At 41.6% G+C, this 19251-nt stretch overlaps 3 protein-coding genes and 1 non-coding gene across 4 annotated transcripts; 2 read left to right on the top strand and 2 right to left on the bottom strand.

Moving 5' to 3' along the window:
* Window positions 1-13: 13 nt before the first annotated feature.
* On the bottom strand, window positions 14-8536 carry LOC118102510 (protein mono-ADP-ribosyltransferase PARP15). Its single transcript, XM_035148748.2, has 16 exons — window positions 8316-8536; window positions 8102-8217; window positions 7371-7907; window positions 7042-7278; window positions 6570-6791; window positions 6429-6483; window positions 5264-5401; window positions 4382-4444; window positions 4120-4296; window positions 3845-4027; window positions 3039-3175; window positions 2749-2929; window positions 1901-2506; window positions 1661-1797; window positions 1371-1551; window positions 14-1125 (listed from the first exon to the last, which is right to left on the bottom strand). Exons 1-16 carry the CDS (start codon window positions 8485-8487, stop codon window positions 764-766), a joined length of 3504 nt encoding a protein of 1167 aa, XP_035004639.2. The 5' UTR covers window positions 8488-8536; the 3' UTR covers window positions 14-763.
* Window positions 8537-11712: 3176 nt separating this feature from the next.
* On the top strand, window positions 11713-13935 carry LOC118103008 (interleukin-8). Its single transcript, XM_035149650.1, has 3 exons — window positions 11713-11864; window positions 12836-12971; window positions 13401-13935. Exons 1-3 carry the CDS (start codon window positions 11813-11815, stop codon window positions 13528-13530), a joined length of 318 nt encoding a protein of 105 aa, XP_035005541.1. The 5' UTR covers window positions 11713-11812; the 3' UTR covers window positions 13531-13935.
* Window positions 13936-14016: 81 nt separating this feature from the next.
* Window positions 14017-17032, bottom strand: trmt10b (tRNA methyltransferase 10B). Its single transcript, XM_035149649.1, has 9 exons — window positions 16985-17032; window positions 16700-16878; window positions 16496-16604; window positions 16258-16391; window positions 16016-16168; window positions 15498-15576; window positions 15000-15067; window positions 14727-14850; window positions 14017-14547 (listed from the first exon to the last, which is right to left on the bottom strand). The coding sequence occupies exons 2-9, from the start codon at window positions 16829-16831 to the stop codon at window positions 14441-14443; spliced, it is 906 nt and encodes a 301-aa protein (XP_035005540.1). The 5' UTR covers window positions 16832-16878; window positions 16985-17032; the 3' UTR covers window positions 14017-14440.
* Window positions 17033-18250: 1218 nt separating this feature from the next.
* On the top strand, window positions 18251-18465 carry LOC118103068. Its single transcript, XR_004694796.2, has one exon. It is a non-coding gene; the product is annotated as a small nucleolar RNA U3 (small nucleolar RNA).
* Window positions 18466-19251: the final 786 nt, after the last annotated feature.

Here is a 19251-nt window from a genome sequence, read left to right as displayed (position 1 = left end):
TCTCAGACTGGAGTTGCCTTTGAGTCTTTTTTAATAGTAAGCGCTGCAGAGGTTATACAACAAGCACGGGTGCCCAAAGTGGAACTGCCCCAAAGTCGAAAAAAGCCAGTACTTATACATAGAAGCGTTTCAGGAAACATAAAATCAAATAAAAGACAGGAAATCATCATCTGTGTCTATCTGCTGTGTCCGTCCACTGTAGCAGTTGGAAGAAAACATTACCGAATAAGGCCACAAGGTCACAGCAATGGTCAGTGGAGTTTTCCATTTCATTCCCAATGACTGCGCATGAATGCAAGTTGTCGTGTTGCTTTTTTTTACAACATCTGAAACTTCACAGTGGCACCATCAGTGATTTAACATCTTTTATTGAGGCTTAGATTCACATATAAAAACTGTGGCTTTAAAAACAAACTCCAAATCACTCATAATTCCTCACTGAAGAAATGAAAAACCCCAAAACCATTATTCTACAGTTAAAGTGCAAAATACATAAGCTTTCCCTCACAGTCGCCTGAACAGGGCCGTGCAGAGACCTTTAGAGGGGCAGGTGCTCAAATTTCAAAAGGGGCACATGGAAAAAGGCTCATATGCCGACATAACTCAAAGCTACAATTTGCTGTTGAGGGGGTTGCTGCTGTCAGAGGGCTGCATTGATCTGAGACTCTAGACATTAAAAGGAACAGAGGAGAGATATCAGCTGATTAACAGGTTATGTGACCGCGACGAGATGCAAACACTGCTGACGGTGTTTGGAACTGGCTCACTGTAACTTTCTCAGCTTTATAACCCTTTGCAGCTGCGCCAGCCAGTCCTGCCCCCGCAGCGGCATGGGCGTGCCCAGGATGGTGACGAGGTAGTCTGGGTACGCTTGGTTGTCATGGAACACAACGTACATGCCGGGGTTGTCCATTCTATCCACCACGCTGTCGTAGCGGTCATGTGGCAGCAGGATGTCGCGAGGAGGAGGCACCTTCATGTCACTTTTGCCCTCAGTGTAGATGCCGGTCAGGACTTGAGCCACAAAAATTAGCTGTGAGCCGTCGTCGGTTGGCATGGCGTATTTGTGCTGGGCTGAGTAGCTGGCCTTTACGGCAAAGTAGGTTCCTTCACCATAGTGAGTTGCTGAGAATAAGAGAGAACATGGACTTTACAACAAACACCTCAAACTGTAACAATAGCACGGACACAATGGACGAAATGACAGCTTCTTAAAAGCCCTCTAGAGGCTGGCCACACCTCTCTTTATTTGTCTAGTACGTTTGGTTTCGATTAGTTATGTAATGCTGTATAAAACTCTATAAATAGGTCACTTTCTCTCTAAACGTTTCTTTAAGTGTGACCTGTAATGATTACAAAAAGATCAGCACCGTTTTGTCCAGCAAATCTCCGGTTGAACCCCGTTTTCATGATCGCATCACAGTTTTCTTTGGTCGTCCCGTGGTAGAGAACCTTTTCCACTTCGGCGCCCACGTGTGCATTCTTATCAGAAATGTGTTTCCTCTGCGCTTCATAGGCCCGACGCAGGTGGACATTCTGCAAGCGCTCGATCTTAAAAAATAAACAAATAAATACCCAAATTGTGAAGAAAATGTACATAAATGCACATGATGTAAAAAGTAATGTAGCTGCTGCCTCTGTCTGAGTGGACACCACCTACCTTTATCCTGCCCCTGGGAACAGTTCGTCTGAAGGCCTCCTTCACTGATCGGTACTCTGCGGAGGACTCCTGCAGGGTAACCACCTTCATATCCTCCCCGGCAGCCATGTTGTCCCAGTACAGAGGGAGAGTGAAGTCTGGAAAATGAAAAAAATTTGAAAAATTGTATATATTTGATTTTCAATCAAAAGAACCCTTATATGAATTAGGGTTAGCTGAATACAATGTTTATCCTCTCACCCGGCAGATTCTCAAGTCGTTTTATTTTTCTTGTCTCTCCAGTTACTTGTCTTGTGGCCTCCATCTTCTGTAGATCCACGGTCCACTGGTCGCTCTGTTCATCCATTATGTCTCCCACTAGGTTGTTATGTTCCAGTCTGTGATTGGCTGTTTTGGGAAGTCTCTCCCAGTTGCCGCTACTTCCCAGGATGCACCAGGCCACACGACTTTGCAAATCCTCCTCCTCCCTGACTATTACCTGTCTCCTGAGGCTGCTTAACTGAGATTCTTTAATCATCTGCATCACACTGTTCACCCCATCTTTTAACCCGCTCACAGTCATGTTGCCCTGGCCAGACTGAATCTGCAGACCCTCCTTATACACCAGCTGCTGCAGACGCATGATGTCGTCCTCTGAGAGGCTTCCCACCTCCTCGGCCGTGAAGGTATGAGTCAAGCACTGATCCTGATACAGTTGCTTCAGCTTCATCTTGGCATCTGAGACGTTCTTACCACAAAGACCCAGTAACAGGAAGACAGACTGCTGAGTCTCGAAGCTGGTACTGAGGATACTGGGTTTGGTGGTCACAGACCTTTGTGGGTTCTGTTGTTCATGAGGCAGTGACACTGCAGGACCAAAAATCAACATCAAATCAATCAATGATGAAACTAGAATCACCTTCCTGTGCTCGCGTCCCTCCACCAACCAGTGCGGTTTCTGTCAACGTGCATTTTTTGTCCAGATTCATATGAGGTCACCGTGACCTTAGCTGAGGCTCTAGTACGTTTGGTTTTTGCTATAAATAGGTCACTGTCTCTCTAATCGTTTCTTTAAGTGTGACCTGTAATGATTACAAAAAGATCAGCACCGTTTTGTCCAGCAAATCTCCGGTTGAACCCCGTTTTCATGATGGAGTCACAGTTGTCCTGGGTCGTCCCGTGGTAGAGAACCTTTTCCACTGCGGCGCCCACGTGTGCATTCTTATCAGAAATGTGTTTCCTCTGCGCTTCATAGGCCCGACGCAGGTGGACATTCTGCAAATGCTTGATCTTAAAAAACAAACAAATAAATACCGAAATTGTGAAGAAAATGTACATAAATGCACATGATGTAAAAAGTAATGTAGCTGCTGCATCTGTCTGAGTGGACACCACCTACCGTTATCGTGCTCCTGGAACCAGTTCGTCTGAAGGCCTCCTCCACTGATCGGTACTCTGCGGAGGACTCCTGCAGGGTAACCACCTTCATATCCTCCCCGGCAGCCATGTTGTCCCAGTACAGAGGGAGAGTGAAGTCTGGAAAATGGAAAAAAAAAGAGAAACATTTGTGATGGAAATTCATCTTGAGATTTGAAATAATGAAATTCTCAGACTGGAGTTGCCTTTGAGTCTTTTTAATAGTAAGCTCTGCAGAGGTTACACAACAAGCACGGGTGCTCAAAGTGGAACTGCCCGCAAGTTCACAAAAGCCAGAACTTACACAAAGAGGCGTTTCATAAAACATAATATGAAAAAAAGAAAGACATGAAATCATCATCTGTGTCTATCTGCTGTGTCCGTCCGTCCGCTGTACCAGTTGGAAGAGTGGTATGAGTCAAGCACTGATCCTGATACAGTTGCTTCAGCTTCATCTTGGCATCTGAGACGTTCTTACCACAAAGACCCAGTAACACGAAGACAGACTGCTGAGTCTCGAAGCTGGTACTGAGGATACTGGGTTTGGCGGTCACAGACCTTTGTGGGTTCTGTTGTTCATGAGGCAGTGACACTGCAGGACCAAAAATCCACATCAAATCAATCAATGATGAAACTAGAATCACCTTCCTGTGCTCGCGTCCCTCCACCAACCAGTGCGGTTTCTGTCAACGTGCATTTTTGTCCAGAAAGGAAGGAGGTCACCGTGACCTTACCTGATAACACAATACAAAAACAAGGAAAAGAAGAAGGCTGTTTCTGAAAGTTCACCTCTGTCGACCACATCAGTGGAAAACACCTGCAACGCCTCCTCTTTGAAGAGCAAGAAGACTTTTTCGTCAATCAGGACGAGTCGGATGTCAGTGACGCAGCGTAAGGGAGTGGACGATGCAGCAGTTTTAACCCCTCGGAGAATGGCCTGCGCTACAACACCAGCGCCCATTCCACCTTGTCCTGCACAAAGATGTGGTGTTAACTGACACGGTTTAAAAACATTTAAATTAAACCGACGATGAGACTGTTGCATTGTCTGGCACAATATTTACCGGCACAGATGGCAGGAATGGCTATGGACCTGTATCCAGAGGACTCACAAAGTAGAATCAGGTCACACACCAGACTCTCAATGAGGCCTGCGTCTTTTAGTCCACGCACATGTAAAATGGCTTTGCAAGGGAATGATCCTCCCTCGGTCTGGAAAATTGATCCTCTGATCACTTTTGCTGCACATAACAAAAAAAGAGACAAAATGACTTAAAAGCTATTAAATATATGTTTCATGGAAATTACTTCTGGATCTTTATTCACCCGCTTTCACTTGGGCCGTCACCGCTGGTCCAGCTACAGCTAGAATGTCTTTGCAAACACCATCTGAGGAATAAATAATCATAATAGAACAAGCTTAAGTGTCTATAGCCATGCTACCGTCTCTGTGAACATGTACAGCTGATTAGCCAAATGCCAATGGAACCATGCTAATGTGCTCACTATGCCACGGACAAGATGTTGTTAACCAAATACAAACCAGGCTAGTCATTGGTTGTGCAAGTTTCTGGTCATAAACCAAGGCAGTGGACGGATTTTTAATTTGAATTTAAAAGTGATGATGGCACCATTTTCTTTTTATTCATCCTCTTGGGAACATGAATATGAGTAGAAGACCAGATGATCATTGCAGCAAATCTCAGATGACACAGGAAAGTCATTGAGCGGAGGAACATGTATTTTTCTAATTTCGCTTTAGTCAAATTTTTAAATTTAATCAGGTGATTTGTTTTTATTTTGCATCTTTGCTGCCGAATAAAGTAAAAATTTAAAATCTAAAAATCTATAAACAAAATTAAATTCACGGTAGAAGAATATTTCAAAATCTTGATGTTAGTACATATGCCTCAACAAAATAACTTGGTTCTAGATGCATTTGTGAAATTAATGTTGGATGTTTTGTTTTAAATGAAAATTTTGAATTTCCGATGTGATCTCAAGAAAAGTAAGTATTGATTTTTTTACAAGTAAATGCACAAAATCTCATGACAATCCATCTGATAAATCATTAAAATATTTCTGTCAGTGCGAAAGCAGTGGACCTACGAAAAGACACGTTATGTCACAAGGCTAAAAATAAAAATAACTTTACAACAGCTCCTTCCTGGTCCCTCCTGCGTCTGTGCATCAGCAGCTCTCACTTACAGTTAGGAAAATGTTTGAAGTTTGTCGAGTTCACAATTGCGTCAGTAGTCTCATGAGTGATGTCACCGAACACCACGTGTAGTCTGACCCCAGCTACGACCATCAGAGTGAGGACATCGGGGGTGGACCTGAAGATTACTGACAGGAAATAAAACAACACAATTCATATTTTTATCTAATAGTTGATGCTAATTTAAGTAAATGGTTTTCCTTGCTGTATTAGTATGGAGGAAGAAACGTGAATTAAGTATAAATAAATGAATAAATGCATAAAAATATAAGGAAATAAATACAGAAATACTCAGTCTCATGCAGGATTGGTCACAGGAGTGTGATGATCCAGTTCTACTACTTCTGCCTTTCAATCCTGACTGTTGTCCAGTAGCTGTTTGCAGTGTTGAGCCAGTTCACACTTAAAATGAACTAGTTCAAAGTTCAGTTCATGAAGATGAAAATCAACTAGTTCACGTCCAGAGTTAATTTTGTATCATTTATTGGGATGATTTAGGTGTCAGTAGTCCTGACTGTGAGTGTCTCCTGTTGTACTGAGCACAACATGAGACAAGTCATTTTTCATGATGTTTAAATGCAGCCTCATAAACTCTGGAGCGAATCAAACAAACACTCAGTGACTTCATGTGCTGATCAGGTCCTGATAACTAGTGATGAGTGTTTATTAGTTAGAGTGAGAGCAGAGAGGAGGAGGAAACAGAAACTCCAGCTCGGTACAAACCAGCTGCAGCTTCTGCTCTGATCATGAAGCAGCTGATCACTGAGCAGCTGAGACCAGAGAAACTCTGTGTTTCACTTTTCTTTTACAAAGTCACTGACCGGCTGCTTCACGGTAACGAGCTCTGATCTCACTGCGTAGGTCTCTGAGGGAGTGAGTGGGGGGGGGATTCCCTAGGAATAGATTGCAGCTTCCTGGATCGCTTACTTGCCAAATCCTGCTCGAGACTGAGGACACGACCTCCTACCTCATTTACATATGGATACAGAAATACAGAAATAAATAAATGTGGAATAAATAAATGTGGAAATGAATTTAAGACATTCATTCTTTTATTTCTGTATTTATTTCCTTATTTATTTATTTATACATTTATTTATTTATACTTAAGTCATGTTTCGTCCTCCATATATTTATATTAGCTGTCGAGTTTACCTTGGCCTCCCTGCTTCATATTTAAGCTGAGTGATCTGTAGACATCATGGTAGCACTGTAGATAAAAACGCTGATATCAAACACTTCCTTAGCAGTAAAACATGCATGTGTCTAACTACTTGAAGTGTCAATAGTCAGTACCTCAGAGTCCGGATAACGAGGTTTAATGACCACATAGATGTTGGAGAGTGAACCGATGAATCCCGATGATCCAAACTGGTAAATGCTCTCAGTCAGAGCTTCAATGGCGGCACAGAGCGGGTAACCTAACGCGATTCCAGGTCCAATCACTGGAACGGCAACTGAACTCAATTCCTGCTGCACACAGAGGTCCAAACATCTCTTCAGACCATTTCTCAGAGCCTGGGACAAAAAAAGTTGATTAGTTTTTGTAGATCAGGATAAGAACCATTTCTCTGTCCACATCTCTGTCTTGCTTATTTAGCCATTTTTCTCCCGTCTACTTTCGTAACCTCTTTTTTCGCTGGCTGTAAGTTTAACTTTTTCCCCTCCATCCACTTCATTGCCCTTGAGTCATGGATGTTGAATTTGCTCCCATCTTTAGCCCTCACCGATAAAGTTATTTTGTATTCTACAAGTTCTTTGACGCTACCTGCACACTCTGCCCTCTGAATCCATCCCAGGGCAAACACTCAATGAAGAAGAGCTTGTTGCAGCCAAGAGATGCAGGCGCAGCGACCTGCAGAACATCTCCAGGGTTGACGGTACAATTTGCAGTAGCGGCATCAAAGTTTGACTGCAGTGTGTTCCCTGCTTTGGTCAACAGATTCTTTCCCACTTTAGTTGAAGTCAGCTTTTTGTGGAGCATGGGAACCACCAACACGTTCACCTGTGGAAATAAGGGGAAATATCATGACTGTGCAGTGTTGCATTGCTGCTTAAAAAGCTGAGGTAAAGTAGAATGGAATAAAATAGGCAAACCTGTTGATCCTCCAACATGCCAAACTTAATCTGCAGGTTTGTTTGGTTGGCTGCAATGTTCTCGACAGGGGTGAGGCAAGATCTTTCATCTGAAGGCCTGGGTGTGAGGCTGGGGACTGGGCTGCTGATCCTCACATCCGGGGAGTTCACACCCTGATGTTCCCTGATAAGGACCTGAGAGGAACTCTGTATGAGATCTTTGCATATTTTTCCCTCTGCCTGGAAGTACTGCTGAGCCCCTGGTCCATCTAGAACTAGTGTGTCTGATGTCAGGCGGGACAGAGCCGAGGTCAGGGCCTGCTTCACCTCATCTACGTGACAACGGGGACCAGACAGGAGCACACAAGGATTTGGGGTAGTTGAGGTTTTTAGCATCACTTTCGTGTGTTTCAAGCCAATCAGCTGTAAGACTTCATCCAAACAGTCAACCAGTTCAGGAAATGGTAAGTTCAGACTTTCTTGCGTGGGGGCCTGGATTTGAAGTTCTGGGTCAAACCTGCGCATTTGTCTTTCTTTTGTGTTTGGTTTTGTAAACATCTAAAGAAAGGAAAGAAACCCATGAGTTTAAAAGCAATGTTTTTCGAGATAATGTGACAATTATGTTACAACAGTCAGCACAATCTTGGATGTGGATTATAAGGTCCATAAAACTGGCCGGGCCACACAAGAGGGTGTTTACTCTGATCATGACAGCAGCAGATGAGGTTTCAAAAGGTTTATATTCAGCTCACCGGTGTCGACGGCTGATCAGGTTTCTGTGATGAATCGGTTTGGCTCATGGTCAGATGTCGTTCTCCGGAAGGTAAAGAGACCATGTGAAGCTTCTTCTGCAAAACTCTTTCCTGGTCTGTAAAGTCCAACATCACAAAGAAACACCTGCGTTTCAGCTCAAACTGCAAAGTTTGTCCGACAAATAGCAAATTGAAAGACAAAATGGTTCCTCACCTTCTTTGTCCTTGAAGCAGATTTTGTAGATATCACCTCCGATGGCTTGAATTGCGGCACAGTCACCTCCCCCAGAAACTCGTCTTATCTGAAAGTATGTACTGACCTTCTTCATCTCTGTGTCTGTCAGACCTTTGGCTTCAAAGAACAATGGATATTGATATTCGTCCATTTTAAACCACAACTCTGAACACAGGTGAGTACTCTATCGCTGTTCTCTTTGATTCACACCCGAGTGCTTTTCTTTTCTGCCTTCACTTTCACTTTGACTCACATTCCATTTCTTAGGAGAACACACCCCACTGACTAAACTAGTTCCAGTTTAGCTTCCTGTCGAACTTTTCCCTGTTTGTCCTGTTGAGCAGACGTAATAATAATGATTATTGATCATTGCATAAATGATGAAGTTGATTAGTGGTATAATGATCCTTTTTTTCCACCAGTGACGATGATGATGATGATGTTAATTTGTAAATTTAATCAATTTCCTATGTGATGATTGAAAAAATACATACAAATGAAAAACAAAGATATACCATCACATAGTTGTAGTGTGAACCTGACGTCCTGCAGAATTACCACACCAGGCCACTAGATGTCCTACTAGTGCTGTTGCAGATATATATAAATATTATATAACCTCATGTTGTCATGTTGAACAATTCGGTGGAGTTAATAGTCGCTTCATTTATGTTTCTCTTACTCATGTGGTGTTATTGTGTCTGTTTTCTCTATGTTTGCCGGTAGAGCTTCAGCGTTTAGGATAACGATTGTGATAGAACGGTTTTATTCATTTATTATTGACATTTTCAAACATAATGAATGTTAAATGTATTATCTATAGATATTTCTCATGAGGATAAAAGTCTTGGACGATCCGGAATGCACTTATAGGGCTGAACGGGCCAGGGGGGTCATTCTGTTTGAGGAGGATGTGCCAAGGGGAACTTGGGTTGACCCGAGGGAACATGCAGTAAACAGTGGGAGCAAGCGAGGGGCACTTACTGGGGGCCCGTCAGATGACCACAGGGGCATTACAGGAGCTGAGAAACTGCTCAATCACGAGATGCCTCCGTTCGAGAAGTTCTCAGAGACGATGCTGTGATTTCCCTTTTATTCTGAGCCACGTGCCTGAAGGTACAACTTGTGTATAACAAGGGATTTTGAGCACTATGCTACCGAATGTTAGGAGTGGCTTCACGTTTTAGGATCAGATTAGAAACATCGTGAGCTGAAGAGCTGGTTCCAATGAAAACCTCAAGTCCCTGATCATGACTGTTGATGTTTTAAATAAATTAAGAATCCCAGAGCACAGAGAATGTTTTTGTCATGTGCAGGAGATAATGGATGTGGATAGATTTGTATAGATATAAACTAACGAGGACAGACAAATGTACATAAAAAGATTTATTTAGAATCTTTGAGGTGGAAAAATAAAATGCAAACTCTCCTAAATCTAAATCTACTAAATTAAAAACTGCAATAAATCAATAAATGTTGTATTTAACCATTGAAAGAGAGACATTGAAGGTATCGTTGTGTTGCTGCTCCCTCGCTCCCTCCTCCAGGTGCAGTCTGGAGAAAGACGTACAGGTTCATTTAGTCATATGTTTCATTTATTTAATTATTTTATTCAATCCCGATAAAATTCCCCTCAGCTTTTCAAAAAGAATTAGGATTTTGCTGAGTCATACTGTAAGACTTCACCTCACTTCTCACCGTCATGTGGAGTCATGATGACCTAACGTCTGATGGACACACATCAGTCATGGGAGAGCTGTGTGTCTCCAGCCTGAATATGTGATCGAGTCTTCACCGCAGTTTGACTGTGGTTTCTTTCCGTCTGCTTCTTCATGCTGTTGCTTGTCTCTTTGTCTCAAAAGTCAGATGATGTCTCCTGGTGCATTAATACAAGTAAACACAAGTAAATCTTAGGCCTGATTATTCTCAACATGAGATGACGACACAGGGAATTTCTCTCTTTTTTTGTTAAAGCTGTTACTGAACTGAAGGAAGATGATTTCGAATACAAATATTTTCCAGAGAGAAAATAAAAGACTAAACAATGTCAACATCAAATCTAATATAAGATGATAGTTTTAACATTGTAGATGAAAATGATACATGAAGAGAAACTGTTTCTCTACTTCCTTATTTAGTTTGTTCACGTGTTGCATTTCACAGTGTTTCAGTTCTGCTTGTTTCTTTTGCTTTCTGGAGTTAATTGAATTTGGATCTTTTCGTTGGTTTGCCTCCTGCCAACCGAACCGTAAGCCTGCTTCTTGTTGATTAAACCCACCATCAACCTGCCTCACAGTCGGTCTGATAACAACTACACACGACTCTTTCATTGGTAATCATGTTAGTAAAAGTACTTTCACTTACTTTTTAGCTCTGTTTTGGTCTCAACCCCTCAGAGTTTTTCACCGGCCGGTCGCTACCTTTAAGTGTCTGCTGGTTGAATGAATTCAGTTTGGCTGAACGGCCGCGTACCGAGCAGCGAGAGTGAACCCAGACATTACAGTCGACGACCCAAAAACCGAAACAGGGAGCTGAAAGATGCTAAAAGGCTGAATGTAACCCACCAGTATGATTTACTGGTGCACGCGATTGCAACTTCGACTGTTTTGACTTTGAGAGCAAATGAGTCATAGGAACTTGATGTGTTCTGTCATGTTTCTGTCTCTTCCCCTGGAGCTCCTGATTCACAGGTTAAAATACAATTCTCACTGGAAGACAATTGCTTTGAACATATCAAATTAATTTATCTCTTCTCAACAACCGTCTGTCAACCCCCACAAATGATGTCATGACCCCCAGGTTGAGAATCCCTGGCGTGAGGCTAAAGAAATTATAGTTGCTTTAAAATTCCAGAATCAATAAATAGTGACCAAGACCAACAGACGGTTAAAAAACATTATTCACGCCACAAACTAACATCAACCAGGAATGAGAAAATAAAGAAAACTGTGTGATAGAACACTAGTGAAGTATTTAACATAGTAACTGTATTGTACTGTATGTAAAAGGTCAGAACGAGGCCCCAGGGATAATCGTCAACACGACCTCACAGCCTCATATTCACTGTAGCCACAGGTTAAACTCTACTTGTTTACTGGGTCTGATGATCATTTGATCAGTTTCCTCTTTTACGCATCGGGGGAAATACAGTGATGAGTTCTTGTGCAGAGAATTAAGCTGTCGGAGATTCAGACAGAAACTCTCTGATCCTCTGTTATGACTAATATCTGTGCACCTCAGTCTGGCCTGTGGTCGGTCCCTGAACCCACCAATCCCATGACAACCTGCTGCTGCACACGTGAACACAACAAAGTGAAACAGAGAAGACACAGACGGCCCCTGAAATCTTCCACAGCAGCACATGATCGCAGTGTGTATAAATATCACAGTGCAGATGTGGGAACGGTCACAACAGCTGCACAACATCTGCACAACATCTGTCTGTAGTTGAGGACTAAAGCATCAGGTTTGAGAAGATGAAGCTCTGCATCCTGTTCACGGTTGTGACGCTCTTTGCTCTCAGTGACGGTAAGAGGTGCACAGATCTGATCTCCCTTTGTGGGTTTTTTGCAACTTTAGAGAAAAGTGCACTATGAGAGAATTCATTCGTTTCAGATTTGAATTGCAAGATTTTTAAATGTTATCTTAAATTTCTATTGATTTGACTACAAAATGAAAATCAGTTTGCAGAGTCTCAAACTTGTCATCTGTTCCATGACCTGAAGAACATCATCGAAATTAAGTTACTGTTGCATGACTTTTGGTGCAGAATAATTTGAAATCTATGAAAAAGTAGTATAAGTTCTATATATTTGGTTGTATTTGTGTTTTGTTTTTTTATTCATAGTTTTTTAAAGTAAAGTTTATGGTTAAATTATAAAATATCCAGCCTCAATTAGATTTCTTTTTTCACAAGAGTTTGATAACGACATCTTAGGAACTATTGCTAATTGTTCTTCACTGTATATACGAGCCGATATGTTGGTAGTGTTGTGTTTTCCCGTCTCTCAGACAGATTTTCCAGCCTGTAGTAAGAACAGAGAACGTGTTACTAGTCACAATGACTGTGATTATTAAATGAGGAAGTACCGATTTATAAAGATGTCACAACATGAGGATGGTGACTGTTATGAAATCGCACATCGAGATGAAAGTGGCCTCGTCATTGTCGGATTCCTGAATCAGCAGCCGTGCAACATCATGAGGAGGAGGCCGAACCAAGGTCCTCGTAAAACTGCACAAAACCAGGGAGGCTGCGTTTACTGTCAGAAAACAAACTCGGGATTTCAGACAAATATTGAGAAACCTTTGCAGGGCTTCTGTTCAACTGACTGACAGAGGAAATAAAAACACGAGACAAATCTTTTCGCCTGGCACAGATATTATTACATCTGCAGGTTCCGACCTTCCAATGCAATGTCTTAACTTTATTTTCACTCACAAAAAGAAAGAGATGCTTAAACTGACCCGTGTGTATTCTGTCTGTGTGTTGACGACAGGGATGCCGCCCCTCAGCCGGGACTACAACTCCCACTGTCGCTGCGTGGAGGTGGAGTCGAGGATCATCCCTCCAGACAACCTGCGGAGCATCAAGCTCGTCCCTGAAGGACCTCACTGCCCCGACACTGAAGTCATGTGAGTGGAAACATTGGATTGATCATTTAGAATTGGTGTAAAAACTAGAAAAATGAGAAATACTATCAGTTTCCTCACGTTTGAGGCGCTGACTAATTCATTTATTATCAGATGTGCTGCTAATTTCACGAATAAAATAAAAAATACAATAAAAAAACGTCCCAAAAAAAGAAAAACCATCATAAAATAATCCGGTTTCTTTATAATAAATTGTTGTTGATTCGGATTGTGTTGTTATGAATATCAGAACTCCTCACAATCACACAGGCAGCAATCTACAGCTTTAATAACTGGGAAATATGATGCATCTTATTGAATTATAATGTGCACACTGAGCATTTAGACGATTGTGTGCTGGGATAACAACATAAAATCTGTGGTGGTGTTCAAAATGTCTCCTCTCTCATTTTGATGAATGTCTGTGCTCAGAGCCGGACTGATGAGCGGCGAGAAGGTCTGTCTGAACCCTCGGTCCTCGTGGGTGAAGAAGCTGATCCAGTACATTCTTCAGAAACAGCTGCATCAGCAGGGAGGAGCGTTCGCCAAGAAACGAGTTTAAAAACCCAACTGTTGCTTCTCTTCCTACCTCCTGCAGCACTGAGCTCCTCTTACTTTAAAGAATAATACATAACCTCTTTGTTTTATATCTCTGCTCTGGTGTCTTTTGTTTTTGTTTTTATTTCTTTGTGTTTTCCATTTTGGAATTTGTATTGAATTTCTACTTTTTATACATATTTTCTATATAACACTGATTCTGGATTTATATTGACACAAGAAATAAACTGTTATGGAAACAATATGTAATGTTTGAGTGTATAAAGAATCTGAGCGTGGATACAAGTATAACTCTAATTTTAAAACTTTCCAAATAACAAGTTGCCTTCGATCTTTCATTAGAAAGAACCAGTTTACTGAAACCTCTCGTTCAAGGCTTAATAAAAAATGAAATGTTTAAAAAGTAAAATGTGAGTCATGTCATGTGTTCAATCTCACGTCAAGGAACTGGTAATAAATGTTGTAAAGTAACTAGTGGTGGCATATTAAATAGTCTGCAAGTTAAAGTCTTTGTTTATTTACAGGAAGTAAATCAGTAGAAAAAACACGTTCACATTCTAAGAATATGTGATATTTTTTAAAACAATACGTCAGTGCATAAAACCACAGGAAGACCAGATCAAGCTGGTTCGATCAGAAAATACAACAAAAACTAAATCTGATCACGTTACTGTAGATATGATCATTTCTGGTTTCTATGGCAACAGTGACTCAGCAGCAGAAAGATGACGGACTTAAAATGACTGACTGGAAAATAACTGGAGTGCGGCTGAGGTGTTCCAGTAAATATACCAGCAGCCCAGCTTGTAAACTATTTGGTTTCAGTGTAAAGAAAATCTTTCCTCAACCAGTGTTTGCTTCCGTCAGCTCATCAACACATTGAGTCTTATTCTCTTTCACTGGCCATTCTTGTGTCAGGAGTCATCTGGTGCAACGACATAACCCTTCCCCCGGGGGAACCATGCCCGCAGTGCCTCCGTCCAGCTGCCCGTGTCACAGAAAGTCAACAGGATGTCGAACACTGTGGACGGAGAGAGAGACCAAGTTAACAAATAAACCTCCCACAGCCTCCTAAGGAAACCACCTTTAAAAATCACATGATTATACAAACTCATAAAGAAAGTGAAATTAAATTCCTGGACGTGTCCCTTGATCTGGATCTAACTAGAAAGTCCAAACAGCTCAGAGACCGTCGCTCACCTTGATTCACCGCCAGGATCTTGGAGTGGAAATTCTTGGCGTTGTTTTTCTTCACCATGTGCTCGTCGATCGGCAGCCTCGCCGTGCACACGCTCAGGTCTCGGGCCCGACAGAAGCTCAACTTCTGCCGATGAGAGAAACAATAATCAACACAACCATCAGTACACCGAGCATTTATAACGTATAAGACAATAATCTCAACTAGCTGCAGTGATATTATTACATAAATAACAACGTGTATAATAAGGTATAATATATCTTTGTGTATGATACCTTCTTGATGCTTTCATCCACGAGGCCACCGAGGACGTAGACCTTGTCAGAATCAACTGTCTCCAAAACTGAAATATCAGAAGATTAAAGAAAACAGAGTCAGGGAGTTTGTCTTTATTCTCACGGCCACTGTTTGTCTGATCGTGGTTTGATGCTTTAGACCAGAGGGAGACTCGTGAATCTCAGAAAACCTTAAGAAGATGTTAATGTATATATGTATATATCCATATTTTATTTTCTTATAATAGTGCGAGTATGTTTGTGTTTTATTATGTGTTAGAAATTCTAAAATATACTTTAGTATAGGATCATATTGGCAACTTTACCTTTATATGAGTATTAGCAGCTGTAATTTTATCTTTCTACAAATGGCTCACTCTGCTGGCCAAAAGATGCATTACAACGGACATTTTCCCCAAAAGAAATCCCCCCCCCCTCCTGTACTGAAATGTTTTGAACTAAAAACACTGAGTAAAATCAACCTCGAAACCTTCAAACCTTCTTCAGCGTCTGGAGAGAGGTAGACGACCGTTTCCGTGGGGAAAAGGTCGAGGCAGCTTTCCTCCGTCATGTCGATCTGAAACAAGAGACGGAAACCGACAGTAGGTCGAGTCCGCTGCTAAATATAAAATCTACTCCAGGTCCAGATGAAACTTAATCGTAGCTGTTCCGATGAACTTCAGAGCATCTTGTAAGTGATGGATGATGGATGATGCTGTGGAAAGATTATTAAAATGTCATCGCATATTACACTGTGAACAATATAATGAATCTACAACATAAGAACGTTTTTTATATGTATTTCATAGTAAAGCCACATTGTCCTTAGGCCTTTTATCTTGTTTAGTGTTTCAGCTGGATGTTACGACTTTTTTACATTTAATGTGACCTGCAGCACGCTGGTGACCTGTCCAGGGTCTAACCCACCTCTCGCCCAATGTCAGCCGGGATCAAGCCTCAAAGAATAATCTGTATCGATTGTGGATGAATGGATGGATGTGAGTTACAGTACTCACCATGTAGTTGAGGAAGCCTTCGTTCATTCGTATGCACTCTCTGTAGAGATGACTGTCCTCCCTGAGCTCGGTCAGGAACACGTGAAACGGTCGAGCCGCCTTCTTGTTGGAGCCGTACAGTCGTCTCAGCTGCGCGGCCAGTCGGCTGATCTCCTGACCCACACAAACGTACACACAGAAACGGGTCAGTGAACACGGCGGGATGTCTGGGAATCAGCGACGCTTCCTCTTGCGACACCGACCTTGTCAGACATGCAGTCGGCCATACTCAGATCCACACACAGTCTGAGCCCGGTGCACTGAGCCTCAGCTAAACGCTCTTTGGCGATCGCCTTCATGACCCGTTTGGTGAACTGAGGGCTGTCGGCGCCGGCACCTGCGCGACAGACACCACAGGAAACACAGGGCGCTCTGATTGTGGAAGAAGGGAAATAGAGTAAAATCAAAACCACTGTTCGATCCTTCCCTCCGGTTCTGTACCTGACTCCTGCTCACGGTTGAGCTTCTTCCTCTGCTTCTCTTCCCTCCTCCGGCTCCTCTTCACAGCGAGCTGCCTCTCCCAGTTCCTCTGCTTCCTCAACACGTTCCTCTGTTTATTACACAAAGAACGATGAGAAGCGCAGGAAGGTAAATAGGTTTTTAAACAGTCCTTATTTCCGATGAGAGCTTGATGGAGAATCTCACCGAACACAGAGCATCTTCTCTCCCAGGTCTGTCCTCCATTGCGTCCGCCTCCACGTCGATGTGAAGCAGGTCCATCAGCTCTGAGGCTCCGTTCAGCTGCATGTGAGACACTTCTGAGGGGACAGCAGCCATTCCTGTCCCCTGCTCTCCCTCCTCTGTCCCCTGTCGCTCACATCACCCTGGAGAACCAACAGAGCACATCGTCTTCTTCCGTGGTGTCACCCCGGGAGTCACCGAGAGCACAACAGAAGCAGAAGAAGAGCAGAAGAAGAAAGGTAAACAAACCTGAGCAGCAGAGGCAGGAGTCGCGTGTGAGCGGCGCATGTTTGTGACGTCAAGGTAAACAGAGATGATGAGGGCGGGGCCAAGGAGGTGAATTATTATTTATTAAATTAACAAGTTTTAATTGTTGTTATTTATTTGATGTATTAATATTAAAATAAACAGCAGTGTTGTAGTATGTATGTATGTATGTATAATGATATATATATAATATATAAAAAATAAAAGGTCCAATTTAATGCATGGTATAAAAATGTTATATTAATTTAAAAAATGCAACCCCTGTTCTTTGTCTTTAAAGTGTTGCAGGTCTGATTTCTCTTTGTGGTGGTGACATTGGAGGAACCAGCGTGTTTTTGCTTTTCAAATAAACTTTATCAAAGTTTGGAATTAAACAGGAGCGAAGGTTTCCCCCTGGAAACACACACAACTGTGTTTTATAAGATAACTTCAAACGAGTAAGTATTTTAAGTACTTCTTCATAAGCTTTTAGATACAATCTTAGTTTTCTTACAACCAAACAACTATTGGGATTAAAACTAAAACATTTATCTCAAATCATGTAGCGGTATTTAGTTTGCAGTGGAACTGTTGCATAACGCCATTTCTAGCCGGACGTTTAAAAAGTGGGGCATCCGCTGCCCGTCACGTGCTAGCTTTACTTAACGTTAACCTGTAAATTTCTCGATTTCTCTTTCGTGACAACATCTCCATCAAAGCTCACCACACACTTTGTGACAGATTCATTCTGTGAGAACTCATATCGTACAGATTGTGTAACGTGTTATGTTTAAAAACACGTGTTAGCCCTCAGCTGGTGTTAGCAAAGGAAGCTAACACGCCGCCTCCTGGGTTCACAGCAGCCAATTAGAGTTAACGTGGGCGGGGCTGTGGCGCCGGACAGCATTGTGGGTAAACCGATTTAAACGCAATTCTATATGATTCTACACTTTATACATCTTTATATTGTAAACTGATTCAATAGATTAATGTTAAATCCAGGACGTGTTTTGTGTTTGCTCCATAACACGTGTTGATATTTGTTCAATATATAAATAGATATATTAAAGAAGAAAGACACAGTTTTACAAACTTCTTTTTTCTAATAAATCTATATTATAATCGTACATCATCAGTTTCATCCGTCATGTGTGAGTACTGATGAAGTATATGTCAGTAAATACTCTTTGCACACGTGGATCCGTTTGCACCGTGACAGAGAAGGTGTTGCTCCTCCCTCTAGTACTCAGACTTTGCTGTTGTAAAGTTAAGACTATACTTTCAGGGATCATTTCTATAGTATTTGCTATGAGAAATGTGTTCTTTCTAAGTTTGGTCTCGCTAATCACGATGAAGAGATGGTGATACTCCTTCTTGAGCGCGAAGCGGGCGAAGTACTTGGTTTCAATCAACGTACTTCGCTTTTGATGACCGTTCATTGTTTCCTCTGGAGACTTTGAGGGGGGGAGTATGATCCGAGTGATAGTGCTACTATGTGAATAATAAAAATACCAATTAGATTCAATAAGAGAAGGTTAGAGGAATTATTTCTTCAGTGATTATCTCATTAAGGAGATTAGTAACATTACTACAGTATTAGTCTTGGAGTAAATCAGGCCAACCGGAGAGTAGAAGTACTGTAGTTCAATATAAGGACATTTAAAAAGAGGAAAATATATATGGATTATAAGCTATACAGTCTGAAGGAAAGAAAATATGTGAAGTGTGAGTATGTACAGTGAATGTATTGCACATTACACAGACAGAATGAATATTGTTAAGAAAGTTAATAATATTCAATGATTTTAATAATAGGACTTATTATGATTTCAATAAACAGATGTAACTATTCATGTCATTACTGTCCTGAGAAATGGAATTGTACACTTCATGTTATAGAGGAATTTACACTCTTGATTTATCTCCTTTTTTTTAAATATAATTTTTTACCATCGTTTACCTGCTTCAAAATATATAAAAAATATTTTTCCCTATCACGTTTATCTGAAACCTGGTTTTTATGATAGTATTTAGATAACCAGACAGGTTTTTTTTTCAGCAGTGGGAAGTATTTTCCATGAGTGGGAATATTAGTGTGGGCTTTTATTTGAAAGGATTATTGCCAGGGATACACATGGTGTAGCACCAGTCCCCCCCCACCCCCCCACCCCACACGCACACTCTTGAGTACTACACTGTTTTTTCTGTGATGTGTTTTTTAAAATGTGGGCTTGTCCTCTGAGCTTTTTGTTGGTTGCCCAGTGGGCGGG

Source organism: Hippoglossus stenolepis, chromosome 23 (assembly GCF_022539355.2).
Source record: "Hippoglossus stenolepis isolate QCI-W04-F060 chromosome 23, HSTE1.2, whole genome shotgun sequence".
NCBI classification, from domain to species: domain Eukaryota; kingdom Metazoa; phylum Chordata; class Actinopteri; order Pleuronectiformes; family Pleuronectidae; genus Hippoglossus; species Hippoglossus stenolepis.
Note: the sequence above shows the minus strand (reverse complement) of the source record. Positions and strands in the feature narration are given on the sequence as shown.

Excerpts from the sequence above, each read along its gene's own strand:
- LOC118103008 (XM_035149650.1), top strand. The coding sequence starts at position 11,813 with ATGAAGCTCTGCATCCTGTTCACGGTTGTGACGCTCTTTGCTCTCAGT. Across the intron at positions 11,865-12,835 it reads GCTCTTTGCTCTCAGTGACG|GGATGCCGCCCCTCAGCCGG; the intron begins GTAAGAGGTGCA and ends TGTTGACGACAG. Across the intron at positions 12,972-13,400 it reads TGCCCCGACACTGAAGTCAT|AGCCGGACTGATGAGCGGCG; the intron begins GTGAGTGGAAAC and ends GTCTGTGCTCAG.
- trmt10b (XM_035149649.1), bottom strand. The coding sequence starts at position 16,831 with ATGGCTGCTGTCCCCTCAGAAGTGTCTCACATGCAGCTGAACGGAGCC. Across the intron at positions 15,068-15,497 it reads CTCTCCAGACGCTGAAGAAG|TTTTGGAGACAGTTGATTCT; the intron begins GTTTGAAGGTTT and ends CTGATATTTCAG. Across the intron at positions 14,548-14,726 it reads GATCCTGGCGGTGAATCAAG|TGTTCGACATCCTGTTGACT; the intron begins GTGAGCGACGGT and ends CTCCGTCCACAG.
- LOC118102510 (XM_035148748.2), bottom strand. The coding sequence starts at position 8,487 with ATGGACGAATATCAATATCCATTGTTCTTTGAAGCCAAAGGTCTGACA. Across the intron at positions 4,445-5,263 it reads CTTCAAACATTTTCCTAACT|ATGGTGTTTGCAAAGACATT; the intron begins GTAAGTGAGAGC and ends TTTATTCCTCAG. Across the intron at positions 2,930-3,038 it reads GTTCCAGGAGCACGATAACG|ATCAAGCATTTGCAGAATGT; the intron begins GTAGGTGGTGTC and ends TTGTTTTTTAAG.